At 31.3% G+C, this 20,987-nt stretch overlaps 1 protein-coding gene across 3 annotated transcripts; it reads left to right on the top strand.

Moving 5' to 3' along the window:
* Window positions 1-11,353: 11,353 nt before the first annotated feature.
* LOC118042850 (thymidylate kinase) lies at window positions 11,354-15,731 on the top strand. 3 transcript variants are annotated; one of them, XM_035050573.2, is made up of 8 exons: window positions 11,354-12,054; window positions 12,193-12,241; window positions 12,384-12,435; window positions 12,586-12,942; window positions 14,018-14,129; window positions 14,214-14,273; window positions 14,856-14,960; window positions 15,346-15,731. In XM_035050573.2, exons 3-8 carry the CDS (start codon window positions 12,404-12,406, stop codon window positions 15,460-15,462), a joined length of 783 nt encoding a protein of 260 aa, XP_034906464.1. In that variant the 5' UTR covers window positions 11,354-12,054; window positions 12,193-12,241; window positions 12,384-12,403; the 3' UTR covers window positions 15,463-15,731. The 3 variants fall into 3 exon arrangements, with proteins under 3 accessions (XP_034906464.1, XP_034906466.1, XP_034906467.1); XM_035050575.2 differs by having other exon boundaries at window positions 12,384-12,439; XM_035050576.2 differs by lacking the exon at window positions 12,384-12,435.
* Window positions 15,732-20,987: the final 5,256 nt, after the last annotated feature.

The raw sequence follows: 20,987 nt of genomic DNA, 5'->3' as shown, positions 1-20,987 counted from the left end.
TGAATAAATAGTCTTCATGAAAGTTCTAGGAAATTGTCTCGGCTTTCCAACAAAAAAAAATGGTGCATTTGGAATTCTAGAACTTGAGATATGAGCTACACACTTAACAATGTTTAGGCCGCAGGACAGATTCGGACTTCTCCATTGTTGCTACAATTTGAACTTAAAAATGGCATTTTTGAATCTTGGACTCTCCATGAAAGTTTTAGGCTTATATCTTAGCTTTCCATCTATATAAACCAAACCTAAATCCAAGTTCTACAACTTCAGTTATGATCCAATAACCAAATAGTGTTCCAGTTTGGACTGAACCAGCATCTCTTTTCTAAGCTTAGCCTTCTCTTTGTCTTCTCAATTTCAATAGTTAAACTTGATTAGTACTTAAAAGTGCATATTTATCAAGGTTTTATATCATCATTTTGCACTTAAAGTATCAACAACTCCTTAACTAAAACATGTTTTATAATAACAAGTCTAATACTATAAAATGCCCTAATATATGGTAAATATTCATCTTAAATGCAGGCCTATCATATAAATCAAAGGATTGATTGAATGAATTCAACTACTGAAAATTTATGAAGATAAAAGAGGGTAAAACTTAGAAAAAAGATGTTGGTGCAGTCCAAACTGGAACATTGTTCGGTAATTGGGTCATATCTCGAGTTCTAGATGTTCAAATGATCAAATTTTTACATATTCAGTAAGACATAGGCCTACAACTTTCATTTTTTCATCAAGATCTAAGAAAGGCGTTTTCAAGTCCAAATTATAGCAACAACGAAGAAGTCCGAATCTGTCCTGCAGCCCGAACACTGTTTAGTGTTTGGCCCATATCTGGAGTTCTAGAAGTCTAAATGACCTCTATTTTTTTTTCCTGGAAAGCTGAGTCAATTGCCTACAACTTTCATGTTTTCTAGTGGACCCAGTTCGGATGGTAGCATTTTTGTTTTATTCAGACAAGAAGATAAGAATTTTCATCAAGTCAAAAGTTGGCCACCCATTCAACAATTATTTATCAAATCAATAATTCCGAATTTTGGCCTATAAAAGGAGGCATTTGCCATGTATTTGGGAGCTTGGTTGTTCAGATCAAGTTCATGCTCTTTATTTCTCTCTTTATATTTTTTTTTGTAATTTTTAAGTTTTGCTTTCATTAATATCTTGTTTATGTTTTTCATTTGCTTTCCTTTCCTTTCCTTAGTTAACTTGTATCTTATTTATATTCTTATTTTGTTTATTTATGTTTCTCTTCTTCATTATGTTTAGCTACGTTTATTATGTCAAGGTGAAAAGGTTACACTAATGGTGTAAGAATAAGTATAGTGTAAACTCAACATGGACCTTAATGTTTAATATTAACATGTCTTATCTTTTTATCTTACTAATTCTTAATACCTTGCTTGTGAAATGGTTAATCTAGATTTGTGTTGTATAACACTTGGTACAACAAATGCTTGGCACACTCATAGCTCAACCGTATGGTATTACCTACACCTGGGCTATGAAAGGAACTTGATTTGTTGTTAACATCAGTTAACATCATGAATTCCTGACAATATTTAAAAGTTTGGATGTAAATAAGATAATTAATATGATCATGTTAATAATTTATAATGAGCTATTAATGAGAAATCATCCGATTGGAACCTCCTTTGTGTGTGGTTTCTAATTGAATAATAAGAGTTTATACTATACTTGTTTGAAATACCATTAGTGGATCCTCTAACCTTGACATTTGTTTTTATCATTGTTAATCCTTACATTAATCTTTCATCTCAAAGTTCTCATTAATTTCTTCATCTTCTTTTACTACTACTACTACTACTACTACTACTACTACTGTTATTATTACTATTATTATTATTATTATTATTATTATTATTATTATTATTTACATTCTGTTTATATTATATAATATATCTCTTTTGATCTTTTCATAAACTCAATATATAGGCTGGAAACCTGTGACCCAATCTTTTAGATCATTCTCAGGTATAACAACGCCACGTACTGAGTATTATTATTATTATTATTATTATTATTGTTACTATTAATATTACTATTACTATTATTGCTATTATTTCTATTATTATTGTTGTTGTTGTTGTTGTTGTTGTTTGTTATTTATAATTTATACAATTAACCTCTCTGTGGTTCGACCCCGGTCTTGCCAGGGTTATTTATTACTTCGACACTCCTGCACTTGAGAGAAGACATCAATCTTTTGGTCGTGTCAAAACTCATCAATCAATCCTTTTGATTTATATGATAGGTCTGCATTTAAGATGAATATTTACCATAAATTAAATGTATGTTTTATTACTAGACATGTTATTATAAAGCATGCTCTAGTTAAGGAGGTATTGATACTTTAAATGCAAAATGATGATATAAAACCTTGATAAAAATGCACTTCTAAGTACTAATCAACGAGCTTAGCCAAGAAGTTTAAATTCAAACCAATTAAACTTCAAAGAATGAAATTGGGTAAAAAAATACCAATTTTAAAATTTTGAAAAGCAAAAAAAAAAAACCAACAATCAAAATAATGAGATGAAATCTAAAAGGAAAAAATTTAGAAGGGTGGAAAAAAATGCAACTCTAAATATTATCTTAGATTACAAAAATAGCAACAACAAAAAATAGAAATCAAATTTGACAAAGCAAAAAATTGAATGATGATGAAATCAAAACAAAAATCTAATTCAATGAATTATTTCAAAAAAAAAATCCATAAAAAAAAATATGGACTAAATCAAAAGGAAAGAGAAGTTTAGGGGTTGACTTGAAAAATCAAGGGTACGACGCAAACATCAAGGAAAAGAAAGGAAAGAAAAAAGAAAAAAAAATAGTTGTTAGCGCCAAACCAAAATTCTTCTAGGTGAACACATCACATATCCATAGATGAGATGTTGAGAAGAAGTTAACGCCACCCTGAAATGATTTTTTTAGCCACTGGAATCATTCGTACATGATGTTCGAAGATGGCATAATGGTTGGAAACGTCAACAACTTTTCTTCATCTATTTTCATTTTAAAAAAACTAAATTGCCCTGCACCATCCCTAACAACATCAAAAAGACTAGTTGTGCAATGACTAAAATACCCTTTGACCCTAGGCTTAAGAAGAAGAAAAAAGCTCCAATGACAAATAAGTCTTTAAATTATGCTTATATAAATGAAAAGACAAAATAAGCCCTCATTGTCAATTCAAATTCTTTATAATTCAAAGGGTAATATGATAATTTTAATATGCACAACAAAATAAAATGATAAAAATACCTCTTTATAGCAAACAAACATATTCTTTCTTTAAGGGAATTGATGTAATTTTATTATACAAAAAAAGTAATTTTTTTACAAATAATATGGATAGTACAGATAATAATGGGTCATAAAATATAATAAAAGGGTATCACAAGCAGGGTGCGAGTTGAAATTTTTGAAACCAGACCCAACTCGACCCAAGCCATATAAATACAAGTAATCTTAGCTTTGGTATAAATAGTATTTTCCCTTACTGTCTTCATTTTTCCTTTCTCTCGCCACCCACCTCCCATCCTTTTTTAATCTCTTTCCTTTCAATTCTCTTTCAAACTTAAAATTTATTTCCAAACATTATTTATATTGCTTAAGTGAAAATGTAGCTAGCTGATTATATAAATACAAGTAATCTTAGCCCTTTGGTATAAATAGTATTTTCCCTTGTCTTCAGCCACCCACCTCCCATCCTTTTTTAATCTCTTTCCTTTCAATTCTCTTTCAAACTTAAAATTTATTTCCAAACATTATTTATATTGCTTAAGTGAAAATGTAGCTAACTGATTCTGTTGTCTAATCTTCCTTCCTTCCGCTCCTTCTTAGAAGAGTGCTACTTTATGTGATGCCCAAATGATGAAGAGGGTTATAATTAATGGACTTCAACTAGCATGTATTTTTTTTTTCTTTTTTAAAGTTGGATTTATTAGGATTTTGGGTGCTTGATTTTGTTGAGTTTTCTTTTAATTACGTTTTGTTTTACTCGAAAAACATATACAAACCAACGGATCTTAAGAAAAATTTGCATTCAATAAGTTGAATTAATTAAGTTTTCCAGTATCTAACAAAGAATAAAAAAGAATAGATTTCCCCATTAATTTTCTGCTTAATTTTCATCCCAAATTTGTCAGCTCATTGACTGCCCAATCATTGACATATATAATTCCAATAGCTTTTGATATAGTTTATTGATTTATAGCCACTCCATTTTAGTAATAACTTTCACAAAACAAAAATACTTTATTTTTCTAATCAAATGATGTTTATTGTTGTTGTTCCTTAATATATTCCATGAAATTACTATAGCTCCACTTTCTCCTTTCATTTGTTTTTGTAGTTTTAGATCTTGTTAATAAATAACTCGTCTTTAATTTATAGTCTCCACTTGTCGTAGGGTGTGCTTGGTTTGCCATGCTGGTGATATTGCTATGGAAGTATAAGAAAATATAGCCTTCCAAGTGAGATGCTCTTGTGTTTTTGTTCTTCTTACTTCCCTAAATTATATCTCTACCCTTGATGTCATTTATTATTGTCAAGTTCAAGCAATTAGCATAATTAACTAGAGTTATACAAACATGTATCAAAACCCACCCATATAATCTATAATAAACGTTTAATTTAAATGTTTTTAATTAAATTTTGGTGGTGTTGTTCTTTAATTTCCCATCCATTTGCAACTACCTTGGTGTGTTTCCTGATTATTTCATCTTTATTTTTTAGGATTGTCAAAGAATAATGGAATTCACATGCTCAAGATACTCATAATATCCACAAATATTTTTAACCCAACCCAATATTTCCAACTCGCTTAGATCTAAAAAAAATTAAATGGGTTGTGTTTACAATTTATAAAATATCAAAAGTTGTGTTAGTTGGATACAATTATGGGTGCCAGCCCGATACATGAACACCCCTACATATTTTTGTATCCCTCCAATACCTTTCTTGAAATCAACAAACCAAAATTATTTCATTTCATCTCTTGACCCTTACACCATCACAAAAAAATACCTCTCTAACCTTTCACTTCTCTTAGTAATCAATCGATCCCTAACTCTAAACACTTTGTAAAAAAAACAAAAGATTTAAAAAATGAAACTCACTTGTTTACACTTTACTTAACAAATGTATTTCTCTTTCTCTTACACTTCTTTTTAGGGTCCTAATTTCACTCTCCAATCTCCCTAAATGCACTGTTTCATTTCATCGGCAATGAAGAAATTCATGCTTTGCAACGTTTTTAGACGAGAAGTGATTTTATATCGTTACCTTTTAACGTTCTTTTGATATACATGTCCATATTGCAACAATATCAACATGAAATTTTTAAATAAGCTTTTGTACCAATTCAATCATGTGTGGTGCATTTCTAGGTACATAGCTAAGCTTTTTTTTTTTTTTTTTTTTTAGTTCCCAAAGATATAGGCTAGCTCATAGATAACATTTAAATGTTTTTTTTTCCAAGTACTATCATGGTAAAGGACTTATTTTAGCTTGAATTGGTTGATAATACATGATAAAGTGTACGACAATTGTGAAGACTCATTTTATATGTTTTGTTTTTAAAACATCCTACTCCTATAATATGTTAGTAATAGATAATATGATGCAAGTGGTGCATAAACTTGTCCTTTTTGTTAGTTGTTATTCTATACACTTATCCTTCAACATTTTATTCTATATAGTAAATAATATTTTCCCTTTTCATAAGTAATAATTCTATCTCATTACATGTTAGTCTTGCTATTAGCATGGAGTCGCCTTTGATTCCTTTCGAGTTCCCCATTGTTGCTTCCTAAATGGTGTAAACATGAGCTTTTATGCTCCTTCTTCTCTGTTGTTATTAACTTGCTCGTTCTCAAGTCATTTTAGAAAATCAAAACTCACTTTCAAGGTATGTCTTTTGATATTTATTTCTTTTAATTTCATTTCAATTTTGCTCAATCTTTCACTCTAATTAGGTTTTTATTCGTTTTGCTTCAATTTATTACTTGTATTTTTTGGATTTGCTTTGCTTCCTTTTCATTTAAAAGCTAGGTTCAAATTCACTCCTAAAGCTCTTGATATTTAAACCAGGGGCAACTAAACTAAAATCAAGTGCTTCTAGATCTAAAATGATGGAAAGATATCTTAGGTGTTGAAGGAGGAATATAACGTGATTTGAGACTGATTACCTTTATTTAGTTAGTGATTTGGGTTTAAACCCTTTTTTTTATTGACTATATAGGCTATTAAGTTTGAAGGGACATTATACACGCCTCTTCTTTTACCAAGGCTTTGTATGTATATATTTTCTCACCTATTTTTCCTTTTTTTTTCCTGTCCTTTTTTAAGTTATAAAAGCAACTATGATTGTTTGGGATTTGAAACTTTTCCTTTACTATCAATATGTTTTTATCTAACCTATTTTTAAATACATTGTGTTATAGAAATTTGAGGGCTTTAATAGCAAGGAGGTTATTGAGTTTTGGCCTTGATCATCCAAACAAGTGTTGTTTTAGCTCAATAACAATGGACTTGAGTAGTAATTGTAACCTGAGAGCTAGCAATAACGAGTTAAGAGGTGCCTTGATAGTTTTAAAAGGCTTGGATTGTAGTAGAAACACTTCACAATCTAGTAGATTAATGTCTTACTTGGAGGGACTAGGGCATTCGATTGAATTATAAAGATTTCTTGATATGAGTACTAATATTGGATAAATGATATCTGCATATCTTTCGAACAAGTCACACTTGGATGATTGCACAATCCATTTCCTTTTCAGTGTAAATAGATGGGAAAAGAGGTATGTTTTTATTATCAAATATTGCTTATATTTATGAGAATTAAAGGTGATCTCTAGCTTTTGAAGCTTTTTTTTTTTTTTTTAGGTGGGGTGGGGGGTTAATCAGTTAGCATTATACTTCCTTTGTTTCTCCAAGCTAGCTGGGACATTTTTAATGTGCATCTAAAAAAGATATGCAATTCTATACCCATCTTGGTTTCAATTAGAGGTTATCAATTATCTAAACCTCTTTTTGCTTGACAAAAATCAATAAGAAAATGCATATTCAAATGTGCTTCATAATCCCCCTTTCTAATTTTGAAGGAGTTAAATTCCAACAAATATGATTATCGAATGGGTTGTTCTCCTCAGTTGGAATAGGAAAATAATCGAAAAAGAAAAAAACCAAAAATTTCACTTAATAATTTTATCTTTTTACATGTCAGTCTGGCTATTAGCATGGAGTCATCTTTGATTCTTTTCAAGTTTAACATTATTGCTTTCTAGATGGCGTAAACATTAGCTTTTGTGCTCTTTCTTCTATGTTGTTATTAACTTGCTCATTCTCAAGTCATTTTGGAAAATCAAAACACACTTTCAAGGTTTGCCTTTTGATCTCTATTTCCTTTAATTTCATTTCAGTTTTGCTTAATCTCTCACTCTAATTAGGTTTTTATTCATTTTGCTTCAATTTATTACTTGTATTTTTTGGATTTGCTTTACTTCCTTTAATTTGCAGGCTAGGCTCAAATCCACTCTTAAAGCTTTTGATATTTCAACTATGGTCAACTAAACTAAAATCAGGTGCTTCTAGATCTAAAATGATGAAAAGTTATTTTAGGCGTTGAAGGAGGAAAGGTTAAGAAGCATTTTATGCATGTGTATTCCATATATATGTAATTTATATATATAGTTATCCCATTAAAAAAATTAAAAAATAATCCATGTAAATGGAGGCTATATATATATATATATGAAAATTTTAGGAAACATTCATGTAAATATAAGTTATATATATAGTTATTCCACGTGAAAAAGTTAAGAAACATTAAATGAGAATGTATATTATATATATAAAAAAATATGAGGTCATGTATTCACAAATTAACTTTATATTTTTTATTTAATTTAAAAATATATAAAAAAAACAGTCAAGTTTTACCCAGATTACGTTAAGTTACCTGAGTAAGGTTGACCTGACGGGTCATTCGGGTTTTACTAGGCTAATTGCAAGCCCAAGTTTAAATTGTTTAAAACTTGGTCAAGGTCTTGGGTCACCCAAGTCCTGGATCAACTTGTCAGGCTGGGTTTTATGTCCATGCACAAGAGTACAAAATGGACATGCCATCACTATCGAACATTCTCACTTTTATTAAAAAGAGGAGACCAGAGATCATTACAAAAAAAAAAAAAAAAAAAACTAAAAGGGCTTAGTTTTTTTTTGTAGCATGGGAGAAGAATCAATATGGATTCAAGTTGTGTAATAATGATTTTACCCTTTATTGCTCTTAATAATTGCCTTAACATTGAAGGTAAAATTGCCTTTTCAAATAGATTTAAATGTCATTGTGGATTGATTACAAATATTTTTTTAATTTAATTTTTAAAATTCACAATAAAAAATTTATTTTGCCCTTGAAATCTAAAAGAAAGGGTATTTTATTAAGGGTTTTTTTTTATCTTTTTTTTATTTGCATAGTAAAATAATGCTTATAACCTTTCATGCTTAGAAAAATGACCTTGCAGAGAGAGTTTTATTTGTCTTTGCATTTTTTTTGTATAGTAAAATTACATAGTTAACCTTTGACTTTTCAAATTTAAAGAATGATATCGGAGTATATTTTTGTTTTTGTGCCATGGTTATTTTGTAATAATGGTGTGCCTTTGGGGCTCTTTTTTTTTTTTTTTTTTGTAATTCTACTTATTAAAATATTAATAAATCAGTAAAATATGTTGACACTTGCCATGCATGCATCAGCACATTAGAGTCCTCTGTGCTATTCCAGAGACGTATAAGGACAATTATGGTGGCTAGAAAAACCTAATTGTTGTCTCATCCAATGTGCAAGGATGTGGTGCAGCTGTTGGGGTGGCGTGTTTGCCAAGATGAGCAGCAGTTCGATGAAGATGTGTTTTTTCTCCTGCCATTCATTTCTCTCTCCTAGGCCTTGGTTTTCGTGCTAGACCTTTAAAATTTTAGTTAAGTCCTCTATTTTATATTTGTTTTGGGTTTGGTTCTCATTCTTTTGATTTTTATTTGCTTTGATTTTAATGCTTATTGAAGTTTATTTTTTTCAATTTTATCCCTCTTCGCATTTAATTTAATGTGCTTTTTTGTATCCAATCTAGTCCTCATTTTTTGATATTTTTTTTATCCTTTGCATTTATTTTATTTTTTTGATTTTGTCCTTTAGAATTTTAATTTATTTTTTTCAAATTTTGATCCTCATTTTTTTCATTACTTCTTTTCTATCATTTTCTTCATTTATTTTGTTTTCAATTTAATCTCTAATTAGTTTCTTTCAATTATTTTTGGTGTAAGATTTGGTCCTCATTGTTTTCTTTTTATATATATATATAATTGAAGATTTTTCTTTGTAATTATTTCTTGTCTTTTATAGGGTTGTCTTGTTTTTATGATTCAGTCCACCAGTTTTAATGATGTACTTGATTTGAGTTCAATATTTTTTTTAAAATTTTTTTAGACTTTTTTTTTCATTTTTTTTCGTTTAACATTGACTTATTGGGCTATGAGCTTTGTGATTTGTTTGGCTCTTTTTTTTTAATGGAGTTATCCCCCTCTCATATCTCAGGTCGCAAGGTAGTCAAGTTAACATGGATTGACTCAGGTTTTTTTTTAAATTGAATTTTTATTAAATTTTATCCTTTGCTATTAAATTGTTGACCCTTAAGCGTTGTTATTTTTTCCACCTTTCTTTATGTGAGGTTATCCTGAGTGCAGGATGATCAAGCATCTTAGCATCCCCTCCATGAATAAGCGACGCGTCTAACTCAATGGTGGCTGAAGTGGCATGTGTAGCCTTTTGTTTTTGTTTTTTTTTGTTTTTTCCCTCTCTCCTACTTCATTTTCTTGTTGGCCCTAAAAAAAAAATCAAATCAACTCCTAGGGTTTGTTATACTTAAGATTTCATCTTTATTCTCTTCATTATTTTTTTTTAATAATTTATGGAATTAAAGGGTTTTTCCAATTTCAACATCATTCTCTTTATTGCAATTTTTTTTTCTTAAAATACTTTATTAAATTAAGATTTTTTTTTTAAAATTTCACCCCAATATATATTTTCACTTATCAAATTTGATTCATGTTCTTTTTATTGCTATTTTTTAGATGGTTTTTACAATTGTTTTTGTTTGGCAATTTCATTATTCTTTTGTTTTTTCCTATCAAATCTAACTTTTATTATCATTGCATTTTTTTTTTACCTTGCAAGATTTTTTTAGATTGATTTTTTTCATTTTATTATTCAATATTTAATTGGATGGGTGTTAAACTTCTTAGTTAAGTTTGAGTCTAGAATTTAACGATTTACAAGTTTAAAAAATTGACTTTAATTTATGAAGTTGACATGGACGCAGGTTTTTGTGGTTTTTTTTTTTTACTTTTTTAAAACTTTTTTTCCCATCCTATTATTTTTTTTTATTCGTTTTCTATGAAATTTTTATAGTCAATTTTAAAATAGCATAGGTCGCTTTGCTTTTAGGATTTTTTTTTTGTCTTTGTTAAATTTAGATTTTCCAAAATTTTTGTTTTTGAATTGAATTGAATTGAATTAATTGATTTCATTATCCAACATTTAATTTTTTAGGCATTGAGCTTGGGTCAAGAATTTAATGGATTGCGGATTTAAGAGTTTAACTCCGGGTTTCCAAGATTTGTATCATTTTGATATTTTTTTCTCCGATAAAAAATATGGTTGGTCCTATTTTAGTTTTTTATTAAATTAAATTTATTGATTGCATCCCTGACATTTAATTTGAGGTAATACTTGAAGGATTTTTTTTTTGGAAATTGGTATTCTTTGTTTATTTATCTTTTTTTTTTCTACTGAGTTATCCTTTATATCATGTCTCAGTCATGAATTTAACAGGTTTACTATGTTTGACTCGATCTTTTTTTTCATTGCTTTTTTAATATTTTTGAATCTTAAATCAATGATCATAATCTTAAATTTTGTTTTTTTTTTTTAAAAAATATACATCGTTTTCATATTTTTTTTGTGATAACAAAATGATAAGTTCGTAGCATAGCACGAGCCACTTATCAAATAATGATTGTCCAACTGGTTCTACTCGTGAGTTTGACAACCTCACTTGATTTTGTAATGTTATGTATTTTAAATTTTTTTATTAATTTTATATTTTTATTTTAAGGATTGACAGCTGTTATTTTTAAAGTTTTTATTTAATGATATTGAGTCATAAATGTTTTTTTACACTGCCAAAAAAAAAATTCAGCACAATCCACGGCAAATCACAGCCATGCATCTAGTACATACCACTTGATCTCTCGCTGCCACATTCAAAATCCAAACACCCCCCCTAAAAAAAAAAAAGAAGCCGAGCAAAACGTATTTTTTTAGACTAAAAAAATCAAAATCACCCTGCAGTCTTCTTGCTCCCGCCACGAGCCGTCCTAAACAGCAACACCAGCCTCCTTCTCTCCCTAGTCGCCACCTTCACCAGCCCTTGACCATACAATCTCCATCTTCCTCTCGCCATCTCCTCTCAATCGTGAGCTACTGTGACCCAAACACCATCAGCCACAACAACCCAAAACCAGCCACCATCAGCAAAACCGACCTCCGCTGACCAGAGCCGCCTCTTTCCTTTCCTTGGTCTCTGCCTCAAAACCGACACTTTTTTCTCTCTCCATAAAACAGAGACCACGGATCTCCTCCATAACAACCTCCACAGCAGCCTCTTCCGCGCAACTGACACCACCAGCCGACACCAATACCTACACCGCGACAACCATCCAACGCCGCTCACACCTGCAGCTGCAACAAAAAAAGAGACTGAGATAGTAGAGAATCGGGAAGAAGATAAAATATCCCGTGATTGTTTTGTGGATTTTTATTTTTGCAGGTGATATTGATTCTCACTGCAGGCACATCTCGTTCTCTTTCTCCGCGCCGTTTCTTGCTTCTGATGTTAAAAAAATTCCCAATTTGAATCCGGTACTCAATAGCTCATCGAAGCTTTTGGAAAATCAAAACTCACTTTTACGGTATGTCTTTTGATCTCTTTTTTCCTTTATTTTCATGTCAATTTTGTTCGATCTCTCACTCTAATTAGGTTTTTATTCATTTTAAACAATTTATTACTTGTAATTTCTGGATTTGCTTTGCTTCCTTTTCATTTGCAGGCCAGGCTCAACTCCACTAGCACGGGCAATTAAACTAAACTAAAATCAGGTGCCTTTAGATCTAAAATGATGGAAAGCTATTTTAGGCGTTGAAGGAGGAATACAACGTGATTTGAGATTGATTGCATTTATTTAGTTAGTGATTTGGGTTTAAACCCAACGTTTTTTTATTTGCTTTGTTGACTGTATAGGCTATTAAGTTTGGAGGGACATGATACATGCCTGCTCTTTTACCAAGGCTTTGTATGTATATATTTTCTCACCTATTTTTTGCTTCTTTTTTCCTATCCTTTTTTAAGTTATAAGAGCAACTGCGATTGTTTGGGATTTGAAACTTCCCCTTTACTGTCAATATGCTATTATCTAACCTATTTTTACATACATTGCATTTAGAAATTTGAGGGCTTTAACAGCAAGGAGGTTATTGAGTTTTGGCCTTGACCATCCCAACAAGTGTTGTGTTAGCTCAATAAGAATGGAATCCAGTAGTAATTGCAACCTGAGGGCAAGCAGCAGTGAGTCAAGAGGTGCCTTGATAGTTTTAGAAGGATTGGATCGTAGCGGAAAGACTTCACAATCTAGTAGATTACTGTCTTACTTGGAGGGACTAGGGCATTCGACTGAATTATGGAGATTTCCTGATAGGAGTACTAGTGTTGGACAAATGATATCTGCATATCTTTCGAACAAGTCACACTTGGATGATCGCACAATCCATCTCCTTTTCAGTGCAAATAGATGGGAAAAGAGGTATGTTTTATTATCACAGGTTGCATGGATTGCCTATATTTATGAGAATTTAAGCTGACCTCTAGCTTTGGTGCTTTTTTTTTTTTTTTTTTTTTGGGGGGGGGGTTAATCAGGTAGCATTATACTCTCTTGGTTTCTCCAGGCTATCTGGGACATTCTTAATGTGCATCTCAAAAAAATAAGCAATTTTGCACCCACCTTGGTTTCTATTAGGGGTTATCCATTGTCTAAATCTCCTTCAGCTTGACCAAAACAATAAGAAAATGCATGCACAAGTGTGTTTCATCATCCCCCCCCCCTCCTATTTTTTAAAGAGTTAAATTCCAAGAAATATAACTACTGAATGGCCCTGTTCTCCTCAGTCAGAATTGGCGAGTAATCGAAAAAGGAAAAAACTGAAGATTTATTCCCCCAAGACCCTCTTTCTTTCCAACTACTGGCCAAGGCAAACATGGCCACTCTTCAGCTTACCTGCTTCCCTTTCAGGTCTATTTTTTACATGTACCAATTGAAGTATTTTGAAATAGACCGAAGCACTTTTCTTATCAGGAGGTAAAAAATCCTCTTTTGGTGATGGTTAAATATTTGAGATTTGTTATATTAAGCTTCCTTGAATTCGAGGTTGATGCTCAAAATTTGATCAAATAAGATTTCATTGGAAATGTGCTCTAAAAGTTTAGCATAATGGCTTGTTTTATGACACAACCATGTTCTTGAGGCTTGGATGATGATACGCTTTGCTGTTTAGAGTGACTGTTGAGGTTTCACTTCACAAGAATTTTGAATCCCAGAAGTTTCAAACTAGCGTTAGGAAAAAATCAATATGAAGAGAGTTCTGGATTGTCATTGATTCAAGTTGATTTCATTGCAGAATTCCAATGAATTATTTTCTAGATCGGATGGATTTTCTCAAATGTCAATTTCCTTTTGATGCATATTTCATGCTAGCAAGCCCTTATTCATGAAAGTGCACTTGTATCTTCTTAAAATCTGTTGTATGGGAAAAAGAGTGGTACATGTCACATAAGCACGGGCTCACATACTTTTAAAACATGTGTTTGGAATGGTTTTGCAGATCATTGATGGAAACTCAACTGAAAAATGGAACCACTCTTGTTGTTGACCGTTATTCTTATTCTGGAGTGGCCTTTTCATCTGCAAAAGGACTTGATATTGAATGGTGCAAGGTGAATTCAAATTGATTCTTTTTTGAAAGGTGCTGTCTTTTGTGGTTGTCAAGGTGAATTCAATGAGATGATCTTCATTTGCAGGCACCAGAGGTTGGCTTGCTGTCTCCAGATATTGTTTTGTACCTTGACATACCACCAGAGGTGAGCTGTAGACCACAACCATTTTCTCTAGACGTGGAATACTGCTAAGGTTTAAACATGATCACTCTAGATGTCAGAAACAGAGACACCCCTAATAAAGCAGACCTTTTCTTCTAGCAGGACTATCCTGCTGAAAATTAACTGGCTTTGATGGTTCTAATTGCAGTTGAGTGCCTATAGCTATATCAAAAAATACCATGAGCATTTGTGTGGCCATTTGATAGAAGACTGGTTTGGTATATTATGTCATACGCACACCACATACATAGATCTTCTAGGGGATCATGGAAAGTTATGCTAAATGAACACTCAGAAGACACGAGGTATAATCAATATTGTAGATACACCATTTTTAAATGGTGTTTAACTGATAGGAATGAAATTTGCCTATTTTACTGCTGGAATATGGATAGTAATATATTGGTTTCCTTTCCTCCATCTAGAATCATTGACTTAGAACATGAAATGAAAGCTTTGTTTCTTTCATTATTAAGGTTCAAGATTTGGGCTTATGTACTTGGTGAACTATCTTTTTTTCTCCGAATAATTCCTAAAACTATGATGTTAATTCTAAATCATCAGAAAGCTGCTGAAAGAGGAGGCTACGGAGGTGAAAGATACGAGCAACTTGAATTTCAGAAAAAAGTTGCAAAATGCTATCAGGCCCTGTGTGATTCCTCCTGGAAGGTAATTCTTTCTTTTTACTGTAATAATCAGACCTGCATAGTAGCTTCTTGATTTTGATGCTATCAGTTATCACCTTCAATCCTGAAGCCTTTATTTAACACAAGCTTTCATTATCCTTCTCACATAACATGGGTACTTTTGAAGTTACGCGTACATATTTAACACAAGCTTTCATTATCCTTCTCACATAACATGGGTACTTTTGAAGTTACGCAGAAGTTCCCAAGCAATGCATACAAGTTATAATTACTGCTGGCTTAAGTGTCTTACCGCCCTCATACTGTTCTACAATATAATTTCGCTCTCATTTTCATTTCCCTAGCTTCCTTTCCCGCGAAGTAGAAGCTTGTTCTGAACACTAAATGTCGGTCTGATATGATTGCAGGTCATTGATGCTTGCCAACCCATTGAAGATATTGAGAAACAACTGCAAGATGCTGTCCTAGATCATGTCATGGCATGTGAAAGAGGGAGACCCCTCTCCTATCTTTGGCCTCGTTAATTTTTATCTTGGAGGATGGTTTTAAATGCTTATCTGACAAAGGCAACTAAAATGTTCGATGATTTGTGGTTGGTTGTGTTTTATAATTCGTGTTCAAATATTGTTTTCAGCCTTCCTTTTCCTTATACATGGATGATGGCATAACATTATGGTTTATTTTTCATCCTGAGCTAACGTCTGGTAATATAGTTATCTCTTTTTCTTTGATGTTGTGTGGATCATTGAAGGCCTTCCTGGTTGTGAAATGATTAACAGTTTCCATTGGGTTATGGTTTTGGTTTGAGTCCATTAGTTTTGTGTTCTGAATAATTAAGCTTTCTAGTTCTGGATCTTAAAGTCGGCTTGTCTATTTCGTGACCCCTGTTTGTCTTGCTGTTACGATTATCAGGTGGGCTATTGGAATGCCATCCAAGTGTCTTCTAGATAATCTATATTTAAATTAAATTTAAATGAAAACTAAAACATCTTATGGTTTTACTGTAACCTCTATTTGGATTGTAATAGTGCATCATGTGCCTTTTTTTATTTGATTTTTCTATCACTTAACTTTTTTCTTTTTTACATTAGAATTAGATTGAGTTTTGTGATTTGTTTCAATTTGCTTGGTATAGAGTGTCTGCGGATGTCGGGAAATAAGTTGATGCTTTGGCAAAATCAATTATAGCCTTTCAGAATCAATTATAGCCTTTTGAATATCATTGTTAAAATTGTGTGGACAGTTATCTTAAGGAGTCTGATTCCACCTCACTTTAAAAGAACATCACTTCGTGAAATCTGCAATTAAACAAGTAAAGGGCTAGTTCATTCATGAAAATTTCATAAAACATAAATTGGGGTTTGTACATATCTAATACCTAATGGTAAAGGTAAAAGATTGTAATTGAAACAAGAAATCATGAAGGCATTCATGAAAACTTAGTTTCATTTGTTATTAAAAGTTGGAATTTGGTCTTATGTACTCGTGAACTTTTTTTTTACCCGAAAGACTCCTTAAACTATGATGTTATTTCTAAATCACTAGAAAACTGCAGAACGAGAGGGCTAAGGAGGTGAAAGATACAAGCAACTTGAGTTTCAGAAAAAAAGTTGCAAAATGCTATCAGGCCTTGTGCGATTCCTCCTGAAAGGTAATCTAATTTTTCAACTTTACAGTAATATAACCCCTTGTTTCTGAAGCTATCGATTATGTCACTTTCAATCCTACCATGAGATGATGGCCTGGAGGCTAGCTTTCGTTATCCGTTGCACCTTTCTATTGTGTTTTCTTAAAAACAAAAGGTCTTAAGGGTAAATGGAGTGGAAGTTCGCAAGCCATGCATGTAACTACAGTTGTCATGAGTGTCTCACCATTTTCGTACTGCTCTACAATGTAAGTTTTTTATCCATTATTTTCATTTCCGCAGCTTTCTTTCTTCACACAAGTAGCTATAAGCAATGTAGAAGTTTGTTCTGGGCACTAAATGTCGTCATGATATGATTGCAGGTCACTGATGCTTGCCAACTTATTGAAGATACTGAGAAACAAATCCAAAATACTGGACTTGATCAGGTGAAAGGAGACCCCTCTCCTATCTGTCCTCGTTAATTTTTATTGTGGAGGCTGAATTTAAATACCTATTTGACAAGGCAACTCAAATATATGATGTGCGTCTGTGTTTTACAATTATGTGTTCAAAGTGTTTCGGAGTTTTGTACTTAGCTTCATTAATACATTGGAACTTTGTGCTAGAAACTTTTTTCCTCCCCTTCATATGAGATATAAAGAACATTATTTTTACTTTCTTTAGAAGAAATGAGAGAGCTCAAAATGAAAAAAAAAAAAAATTGAAGATAAAAAAAAACCTATTTCCAACAACTAAACCAAACATGCTCTTAATTTTTTTTCCACGCCATCATTGTCTAATGAATAATTTGAATTGATATAATATGTATGTAAGTGTTTGAACAATAATGTCTATTATAATTGAGTGCTTAAGCTTTATTTTCTTTTAAATTAATGTGAAATTTTTTTATAAAACAAAATAAGGTGATTTTTTTTACAGCTTAAGTTGTAATAGTCAACTAGAGAAGCTCTATCAAGTGTTTGTAGGAATGACACTTTAATATCAGCTTGAGGGATATCCATCCGAATTGACATGAATGAATGAGGTTTTTTTTTTTTTTTTTTTTTTTTTTTTGAGATAGTTACATTACCCTATAAATAATGTATAAGATATAGATGTTATCAAAACAGACTCGAAACCCGACTTGAAACCTAACTCCACATGTATATATATATTGAATCCAACATAATATTAATGTAATACACATATAAATGTTTAATATTTATAATTTTATCATTTAATATATATACACTCCACACACACACACATATATAATTTTATTTTTTATTGAATAATAAATAATAGTAAAAAAATAGATATTCATATGATACTCTAAACCTAATAAATAAGATATAAATATTTAAATCTTATATCTAATAGATAATGAATAGTATAGAAATTTTAAAAAATCAACACATCGCCATCCCTAAGTCAATCTTAAGCAAAAAGAGAGATTTTTGTTTTCCTCTTATCCTTCTCTTGAAATTGACAAACCAAAATATATTTAATGTGTGTTTGGTATTGTGGTATACTATGTTTTGTACTTGAAAAATATCAAAATATTTATATTATATTTTTTTTATTTTTGATATCAGCAAATGAAAAATAATTAAAAAAATAAAAAAAATATCAATTTAAGGCAAACATTTTTTGAAAAACACCCAAAACACACCTTTTCATTTTACTTCCCTCTCACACCTTTTACCTCAACACTAACATAACATTCCACTTTTCTTAGTAATCAATCAATCCTTAACCCTAAAAAAGTTTCTAAGAAAACAAATTGTTAGGATATTCCTCACAAGTTACTAGAAAAGAAAGGAGAAATAAAAGAAAGAGAGGGAGGGAGAACTAACCGATTACTCAACTAAAAAGATTAATTTTTATTTCCTATTTATTATTTATTTTTGCATAGCTAAGTTCTTGACTAACTAATAAACTAACTTCTAATTATCCTTCCAACTAACTCTATTTGTTAACTAACTTTCAATCACATGGAACTATTAACAATCACTTGTTGAAATTAGGCTTCATAATTATTTCTGCTACTGTTGCACTAGTTGTTTAAGTCGATACTAGTGTCATTCTTAAATCATTGATATTGTAACAATACCCTTTACATTAAGAGATTACCCCCCTCAAGAATTCATATTAAAATCTAGAAATTACTTGTTTAATTCCTCCATGTCTTCCTAGCTAGCATTATTATGAAACAAGTTAGAGCATTTGATTGTTCCCATGACATCAACATTGTTACCATTGCTTTCATTTGTGAAAGTAGAGGGGATTTGTCATCCACCAATATCCCTGGCTTTACAAGGAACTTGTGATTGAACTCCTTGAATATCAATTACTCAGTACAATTTTAGCATAAAAGAATTCTTTTTATATTCATATAATTTGGACACAACTCCTCAATTGCTCCTTGTAAAAACCTTAGCTCTTTAGACGTCAAAATATCATGAAAAGGTTGATATTGACTATTGCTAATAAATGAAGTTCTTTTTGGCACAAAGAAATTAGCCTTGAACTTCAACTAAACCTTAATATAAAAGTGCTTAATATCCAAATAGTTCTCCCAAACATTGGTCAAGTTTTTATGGTAAAAAACATACCTCTCCTTAATGATCTCTTTAAGCTTGCACAACCATATAGGTTTTTGGATGTTAAGAAATTGCCACCTATAAGGAATATCCTTATTCCTTTTCTTCTTGGATTTAGTTTCTTTATCATTGTCAACTTCCTCAGCATCACCCTCCTCTTTCTTTTTTGGTTCATCATCCTTATCATCTTGTTACAAGATTAGTTGCTGATAGTGTGAAAGAAACTAATGAAGAATAGAGAGTTAGGTCTTTTTGAATAATATAACCATTAGAATGAAGCTGTTGATGATACATATCATGTTATTTATGCAATACACAATGTTTTAATTAGTTAACATTATGGGCACATGTAGGCTTATAAGAGAGTTAGTTATTTGTCTTCTAGAAGCAATGTCTTTTTATATTCATTGTAACAAAATTGCCAAAATATATGAAAAAAAATAAAAATGAATGAATGGTGTAATAACTTGATTCTTTCTCTCTCACTCTCTTGTTTTTCCTACTATTAACAACACTATATTAATCTTTGGAGGCCATTAATACAAGCTCCATGAAAATATCACTTACAGCTAGTGGTGTCAGAGCCATTAATCTTCATAATTTATTCATGGTGCCAAACATTAGGTCCCAAGATCTCAGGAAGCTTAATGAGTATTTTGAAGGTGAAACACGGAAAAATCAAAGAGACATGAGCAAGTTTTAGGTTTATTAGAGACATGTAGATAGAAACTACAAGCCACCAAATCACTCAAGATGCTAATATTGAGGAGCTCAAATAATTATCAGTGGGTTGTCTTACAAGCAAAACTCTTTGCTACAAAAGCTACAAACCAATACTGGAGAGACCAACATAAAAAATGACTATCAACCATTTAGCCAGGAGGATTTGGTGGCTAAATCAGGTTGGTTTTGTGAGGGCAACTACTCCACCGACAAGGTATATAAACCCAAAAAAATATTTCTTACTTTTGATAAAGATGATGTTTATAAGTGATTGTATAAGTGCAATTAATATTTCAACATAGAAAAAATTATGGAAATTGATGAGCTTAAATTAGCCTTTTATTATTTAAATGGAATAGCCATATATTGGCATCAAAATCTTATAAGAAGCAAGGAAAGTCAGGTAATAACCTAGAGTGAGTATATGGAGGCCATGTACTATAGGTTTGGGTGGCAGAAAAATCCAGTAGAAGAACATAAGAATCTCAAATAGATGGGAGATCTAGAGGCTTATATTAGAGACTTATATATATAAAGTAGGGTAGAGATTAATGATAAACAAACTTTAGTGTTTTTTATGAGAGGGTTTAAAGGTTGAAATAAAAAATTTGGTGAAAATGTTCGAACTAAATTTATCATGTCTACAAGAAAATACCTTATCCTATAAAAGATTCCACCAAAAACATTTCAAACTCTTTTCACAAAACAACGAAACAATCCAACACAAAACTATCTACCACCAAACATCATACAAAACACCATCTTCATTGACCTTAAATAACCAAAAACTTTACCAAATTATGTTATTACCTACTTTTAACTAAAAACTTCCATTACAAACCAACCATAAATCCTACCATACCTATAAGGAATAAAGAGTTAGATGAGACAAAGGCTAAGGGCTTATGTTTTTGGTGTGATGAGAAATTTGTACCAAAATATAAGTGTAAAAACAAGAGGTTATACTCACCATGTATATTGGAGGATGAAGATGTGGAGGTGAAGGATAATAATGGGTTTAAGAAGGAGACATTCAGTCTTGAGCAAATTACCCCACACATTTCCATCAATACCTTAGAAGTAGTCATTAGTTTCC

This window comes from Populus alba, chromosome 1 (genome assembly GCF_005239225.2).
Source record: "Populus alba chromosome 1, ASM523922v2, whole genome shotgun sequence".
NCBI classification, from domain to species: Eukaryota; Viridiplantae; Streptophyta; class Magnoliopsida; order Malpighiales; family Salicaceae; genus Populus; species Populus alba.
This window is presented reverse-complemented; position numbering and strand designations above follow the sequence as displayed.

Coding starts and splice junctions, on each gene's coding strand:
- LOC118042850 (XM_035050573.2), top strand. CDS start 12,404: ATGATACATGCCTGCTCTTTTACCAAGGCTTT. Junction 12,436..12,585: donor TGCTCTTTTACCAAGGCTTT/GTATGTATATAT, acceptor CATTGCATTTAG/AAATTTGAGGGCTTTAACAG. Junction 14,130..14,213: donor TTGATATTGAATGGTGCAAG/GTGAATTCAAAT, acceptor CTTCATTTGCAG/GCACCAGAGGTTGGCTTGCT.